Source organism: Microplitis mediator, chromosome 3 (genome assembly GCF_029852145.1).
Source record: "Microplitis mediator isolate UGA2020A chromosome 3, iyMicMedi2.1, whole genome shotgun sequence".
NCBI lineage: Eukaryota > Metazoa > Arthropoda > Insecta > Hymenoptera > Braconidae > Microplitis > Microplitis mediator.
This window is the reverse complement of record NC_079971.1, coordinates 15,747,922-15,755,288: the sequence shown is the minus strand read 5'-3', so window position 1 is coordinate 15,755,288 and position 7,367 is coordinate 15,747,922. Positions and strand designations below refer to the sequence as shown.

The window sequence follows — 7,367 nt, the reverse complement described above, 5'->3', positions numbered from 1 at the left end:
AGAATCGTACAATAGCATTAATCGTACTGAATGTATCATCTATATCATTGTATATAAAGGAGTCCGAAAATTGGGTAACTTTGTTTTCATGTACAGATGAAAACTTAACGCCATTTAAATGCATGTTTTCGTAAGTTGTAAGTCTCTCCGGAGTGTATCCAGCTTCGTATAACACTCTGCATTCAGTTGTTGACAGTGTATGTGTTTTAGATTCGGTTGTCACAGCAAACTTGTTCCGATGTTCTGCCCTGCTTGTATCATCAACACCTTTCAATTTTTTTATTGTAAAATTTCTTGTCTCATCAGACATTGATTGATCAAACGCAGTGTCACGTAGCGATTCAAACGTGAATCGCTGCGCGCGCTTTCCCATTTCGCCGTGAATTTAACAACACCATTAGCCAATTTTCCCCTTGTCCTTCCTCCCCCAACACCTGATTTCTCATCTCCTGCCACCCCTTTTCCCGACCTAAGCCTGAACATATCTCTCATACATGCTCCCAAGTCTCCAACTCCATCCTACATACATTACAGAGCCTTTCTTCTCTACTCTCCCAGTATCTGTTCCCTTTCAATACGTCTCCTAGCCTGAACCTAGCTATTCTGCTCCATCTATCTTCGCTCCACCCCTTTTTGAGGTAACCTGGGGTGCCTCCACTTTTGATAAATTTATAGCCCCCATTACTTCTCGAACCTACGATCCTATCCCAACTCCCTTTCCTGTCTTTCTTTTTCTATCTTTATCATATCCTCTCCTTTCATTAAACCCTTCTCCCATTTCCTTTCTACTTCCACTACATTCAATCCTCTCCCCTCGTAAAAATCCCTTCTCTCTGCTTCCCACCCTCCAAGACCTCTTCCTGCCCTTATTCTTCTCCTCATTTCCATTCTGCATCTCCATGGAATTAACCCTCCACCTCCTTCCTCCACTCTTTTCTCATAACACCAGGCTCTCAACCCCGCTTTTCCCTCCAGTCTCTCTCTCTGTAACTCCTCTCACACCATGTAGCCTGCAACTCTTCTAGAGACCCCGAGAACCCATCTTAGGTATCTGTCCTGAAGACTCTCCAACTCTTCTCTGGCTTTCCATCCCCAAATTTCTACACCATAACTCAATACTGACCACACCAGCCTGTCGAACAACCAAATCCTTCTAGCCCAATCTCGCCCGAACTTCCTTTTTCCGATCCCTCAAATCTGTCCCAAGATCCTTGCTCCTTTTACCACTCTCTCTTTCACATGATCATTCTGGTCCCCATTCGCTCTTATCACATAACCTAGATACGTGTATCTGTCCACCTCCTCCACTTCTTTTCCTTTCCAATTCCACCGAACCTTTTTCTTTCTACCTCCACCTTTTCTGCATCTCAAAATTTTTATCTTTTCTACATTAACCTCTAATCTTTTCCTAGCCACATATCTTTCCAAGGTCCTTATCATTCCCCTCATTTTATCTTCATCCTTAGCTAATGAGGCAATATCATCTGCGTAGGCCAAAGACTACACTTTCTTCCCCCCAAAAAGCTCAACACCTCCCCATCTCCCTTTCTCCAGTTCCTCATCCAGGTCCGCCAAGAAAATCACGAATAGCAGAGGACTTAGAGGACACCCTTGTCTCACTCCTTTCTCCGTCCAGAACTTTTCTCCGAGCTCCTTTTCAACTCTGACCCTGCTAGACGTTTCCCTTAGCACTTCTTCACATCTCTTCACTAATCCCTCACTAATTCCTCTTCTCCTCATTGCTTCACACAGTTCCTTCCTGTCCACCATATCAAAGGCCGCTTTGAAGTCCACAAACAATATCACCATTTTCCCCCTACGCTTGACGATTTCACGATTGATCAGGTAGTTCAGGACGTATATTATCGATAGTTCCTCTCCCCTCTCTGAATCCTGCCTGTGATTCAGGCAATAGTCCATTTCCCTCCACCTCCATCTTTAACCTCCTTTCCAGAATTCCAACATAGACCTTATATGCCGTCTGAGTAATTGTTATCCCTCTATAGTCTTCAACCTTAGTTCCATCTCCTTTCTTCCTTATAGGTACAATCACACCATTTTTCCAATCCTCTGGCCACTTCTCTCCATGCCAGATCCTTTGGCAGATCCTCCAAAGTTCCACCAATACTCTTTCTCCTCCGTACTTCCAAACCTCATTCGGAATTCCATCATCTCCCACGGCTTTATAGTCCTTCAACCTTTTCACCACGACCCTGACTTCTAGTCCAATCTCATCATCCTCAGTCTCCTCCATCATGTTCCCGTTCTCCCCAATTCTCCTTACCCCCACTTCCCCAAGAGTATTACGAAAGTGGTTATCCCACTCTTCCCTCTTAATATCTCTATTTACTATGTCCTTCCTCTTCCTTCCCTGATTAACTATTTTCCAAATCTGTGCCTCGGATTTAGCGCTTTTTACCGGCTCCTCTCACCGGTTTTCTGCTTCTTTTTTCTTATTTGCACATTTTACCGTACCTTCTCTTTTCTACCAGATAGTCTTCCTTTTCGATTTTACCCCCCCCCCCCCCTAAACTTTTTCAGCGTTCTGCTCAGATTTCTTTTCTCTTCCCTACACTCATCATCCCACCATCCAGAAGTACCTCCCCTTCTTTTCTCCACCTTCTCTGATTCCTCCATAGCACTTTTTATTTTTTTCTTAAGTTCACTCCAGATCTCTTCCACCTCACCTTCTGTCAACTTCTCTTCATAAAACTTGTTTTGGAACTTTTTTATGCCTTCATTAGACCATATTCCTCTACCTGTCCTATTCTCTACCCTTTTGTTGACTTTTCTTATTCCATATCCCCTTGCCTTTATATCCACCACAACCGGTAAGTGATCCGAATCAGTCTTGTCTTCTATTTTCAGACCTTTTACCCTGTCTCTATTTCTTTCATCAATTAAGACTAAATCGATCACTGAACTCTCTCTCCAATGAATGTCCATCCTCCCACCTCATCTCCTTCCACACATCCGTTCAAAATTGCCCAACCTCTCTCAGTTATGAATTTGCATAGGTCTTTGCCCTCCTTGTTAGTAACCGTGTCCCGAGACTTTCTCAGCCTTACTTCTACCTGGCCCTCCATATCTTTTAACCCCCCTTCTGATCCCGTTTTTATGTTGAAGTCACCACCAATTATTATTTGTTTATCCCAAACTTCCTCCATCCATCTCCTCATGAGTTCTGTCTTCCTATCCAAATCTTCATTAATATATACCCCTATTACCCACCACCAATCTTCTCACAGTTTAACCTCCCTTTCCACTCATCCCTGTACATCCCAATTGTCTCTTTTTCCCACCTCAATTCCTTCTTTAATCCCTACTAAAATACCTCCTTTCGGTCTGCCTCTCCCTTTAGGGACTATCGCTTCCTGTATTTCCCATCTGAAACCTTTTTTCCACGACTCCCTTATCTCTGACCACTTCATTCTATTAGCCCAAGTCTTCAGTAAGACCACTACATCCCAGCTACTCAGGCCTATCCAAAAATCTTCATCTTTATTTTTGACCCCCGCCACATTCCAGAAACCTATCCTGTATGTAACTTTCCCTCCACTTGCGTAAGATTTTCCCCTCTCCTTGTCTCTCCCTCTTATTTTTCTTCCCCCCTGCCCCCTTTTACCAACCTCCACCCATATTCGTTTCCCATCTCATGTTTCCAACTTCCTTCTGCTTCATCCCATAATCTCCTGACTCCATACACCCACATTTTCATGTTACCCACTTTCACCGTCTTACCAAGCGCTCTTTCCTTCATAGCTTCCTCAATGATGATCTTTTTGACCCTTCTCTCTTCGAACGTTAGGTCATCCTCTATCCTTACTATCTCTCCTTTTAGCTTACTCTTTGCCAGCATAACCTCCTTCTTTTTGCTAAATCCATCCATTTCCACTAAAACCAGCCCTTTTCCATTCTTATCCAAGCCTCCAATCTTTCTCATACTTTTTCTTCTCACTCCGATTTCCATTTTAGTCCACACTTTGTCTACTTCACCTTTCCAATCAACCCCTTCATTCATGTCAATCCCTTTTACAATCACATTATTTCTCCTTGCATCTCTCTCCCTCTTTTCCGCCACCATTTCAAGCTTTTTTATCCCCGAGTAAAAATGAAATTATTATTTTTACGAAAAAATTATAAATTTTCATCGACCGCCGCACCACCGCTGCACCACTACCGCACCATACCGCCGCACCACCGCTGCACCACCGCCGTTTTGCGGACTATTCCGCTGCACGCTAAAAATATATTCTGCCAGCACCACCGCACCGCCGCTGCACGACCGCCGCACCAATGCTTAAGCATAACCCCGATTTCACAAAAAAATGGCATTTATATGCCAAAATATCTTATGATTAATTAAGGGGGGGGGGGTAGGGTTTTAAAATTATTTAAAAAAAATTTTTTTTTTAATTTTTTTTCTGAATGAACAATATGTCAAGAATATTGTGTACAAATTTTAAATCAATACGAGTAAAACTAACGGAGTTACGGCGTTTCAAATGACCGGCCGGGATACCTGATTTTTATACCTGCCCGACCTGCCCCTACATACCCCTAGTAAAAATCAGCTGCAATTTTCTTTGTTCTTCCGAATCCCTTTCTCCGGCAGTGTGTCTTTCAAAGGATGTAAACTGATGACTCAATATAAGTATAAAAATTCATATTCTTTGATCGATAGTTTATTTCAAATTTTCACGAATAAAAAACTTTAAATGGATTTTCCCGAAAACGTTATTTTTGAAGTCCGTGAGCATCATAACTCAAAGTGTACTGAACCGATCCCTTTGAAAATTTGAACATGACTTCTTCACATAAATCAACAGGTAACTACGAAGAGTTTTTTTTTGTTTTTCATTTTTTTCTATTTTTTAATATCAAATTAACCGCGATTTTTTGAGCTAAAATCGCGTTTTTCACTTCCAAGTGCTGCAAAAAATCGAAAAAAAAAAAAAAAAAAAACTCTTCGTGGTTACCTCGAGAAATACATCAACTTTAAAATGCATATCGATTTTTTTTTTTCCGATGATCCGGTAACGAGTTATGATGTTCACCGCAAAACAACTTTTTTTCGAGGCGCCTCCGGAGATTCAACGTCACCAGCTTACTAATCAATATTTTTCGTTGAAAATTTTTTCTGATATTCTTTAAAAGTTATACAATAATATGTGATTAAGTTTAATGAAATGATATTACTCATCTCGCCGGGAAAAAATCACAAAAATATGCTTCTTTTTCGCCTTTAAACCCCTACCCCCCCCCCCCCCTTAATTAGTTTACCCGGTTTATGGTGAGAGAAATTTAATTGTCCGGTAAAAGTGAATTATATATGGCCATATATTGAAATTTTCTATATATACATAGCTATGTATAGAAATTTCAACTAAATTAAAAAAAAAGACTTACTCAATTTTAGTAGTTTTTTTTTTCTTTGATGATGCGGAAATCAATCAGATTTGTGATGAAATTAATTTCTAACCGAGTAGAAATTTTTAATTTAGGGAAAAAACGCTATAAATATCAACCAAACGCACACGATTTAGTAGGATTCGAACCCGGGACCTTACGCATGAAAGACCGACGCTTTAACGACTAGGCTACGCTACCAACAGTGACTACTAAGTTTACTTGTGCTATATGAGATTGAAAAGAATATACCACTTTTAAATCACTTATCAAAAATAATTTACAACAGAATATCACAGCTATGGTGCGGCGGTCGATAAAAATTTATAATTTTTTCGTAAAAATAATAATTTCATTTTTATTCGGGTTGTCACGGCGGTGGTGCAGCGAATAGATAAATCTTTAGTCGTCACGGCGGTGGTGCGGTGGTAGTGCAGCGAATAGATAAATTCTTTAGTTGTCACGGCGGTGGTGCGGCATTTATAAAATAATCGGAATTGTCACGGCTGTAGTGCAGCGGTGGTGCGGCGGAATTCTGTTTTTACTCGGGTCCTTCTCTCTGTTTCTCCATCAGCTAATTTCCCCTAGATCTCCACTTCTCTAAATGCCCTATCTCCATCTCTCCTGTCAACCTGTTCAAGATTATCTAGCCTGCCCTTTAAATTCTCGATTTTTCTGTTTATCTCCTCCTTTTCTTCCTCTCATTTCCTATTAAATTCTTCTCTTTCCTTTTTCCCTTCCTCTCTTAGCTGAACGACTTCGTCACTGACCTTTTTGCACTCCTGTTTGATCCTCTTATCCAAGTCCTCTAACTTTTTCATTAGCGCCTCCATTTCCTCAGGCTTCAGTTCCTCTCTCCTAGAATGCTCTCTACTCTGAAGTCTACTTCTCTTAAGTGTCTCCTTTTCCTCTTTATCCTTAGCTAGATGCAACTCACCCTCAGTTTCCCTGATTCTTTTGCCCCCCAGAAAAGATTTCTTCCAAATCCCCCGTACTCAACGTTCTTCCAAGCTTAAAACCCGATTGATACCAATTTAAAATTCCCGCCTGCTTTTTATCCTTACCATCCGTCATATCCCCTATCTAAAAATTCCTACTTAACCCGCTGAACCTCTTTAGATTATCGACCGACTAACTAACTCCACTTTTCGCCACGGCACCACCTACACTCTTCTACGTGCCCTACCCCTCTTCCCCACCACGTACTCTGTCCCAGCGAAACTTAACTTCTCCCCAGGTACCTCCCTAAATATAATTAAAATTCCCTGTTACAACCCTCGACCTCCCGAATTTTTATATATCCCTCCAGAAAAAGCACTTCCTTAACTACAATTTAACCCAAAATACACCCAGTAAAATTTCAAAAAACACTCCGAAAATTAATAATGTAGCACCACCGCGTATCAAAAGCAACTGATCACTACAACACCGGAAACGGAAGTCATTTTGAATTTTATGTATCTAATCAATATTTTCATTTCAGTTAGTAGCACACGTGCGCGTATATATTGTATAAAAATATCGACCGAAGGGAGAGTAAGTCGATAAAGTGGGGATAAAATTCAATATATCCCTCCCGCCACGTGGTTCACTGAAATAATTATTATTTTATTGTTTAAAGGGTTAATTATTATTATGTTTATGAATATTGATGAACAATATTATTTGATTTATTATTATCATATAACTCAGGTCGGGAAATATGTTTAAATATTTTATTTTAATTGATAATTTCGGGTCCGAGGTCATTAGAGGGGATAACACGTGAGTGATACCCATCCATCGGAAAACCGACGCAAAAAAAATAATTAGAGAGGACCGGGCTATTGTAAAGATAGGATGTGTTGTTGTCCGCGATTTTAAGTGAAATTATTCTGGGCCAGTTGCCGTTACAAAAGTAGTTAAATATTAAAGAGAGTTAATTGGGGGTTAATTACTTTTTTTTTCGGTATATTGAA

General features: G+C 40.5%; 1 protein-coding gene across 1 annotated transcript; it reads right to left on the bottom strand.

The window, feature by feature from the left end:
- Positions 1 to 1,831: 1,831 nt before the first annotated feature.
- Positions 1,832 to 2,254, bottom strand: LOC130665929 (uncharacterized). The gene has a single exon (XM_057466558.1). It carries the CDS (start codon positions 2,252 to 2,254, stop codon positions 1,832 to 1,834), a length of 423 nt encoding a protein of 140 aa, XP_057322541.1.
- Positions 2,255 to 7,367: the final 5,113 nt, after the last annotated feature.

Bases quoted from the DNA above. Each gene is read 5' to 3' on its own strand.
- LOC130665929 (XM_057466558.1), bottom strand. From the start codon at position 2,254: ATGGAGGAGACTGAGGATGATGAGATTGGACTAGAAGTCAGGGTCGTG.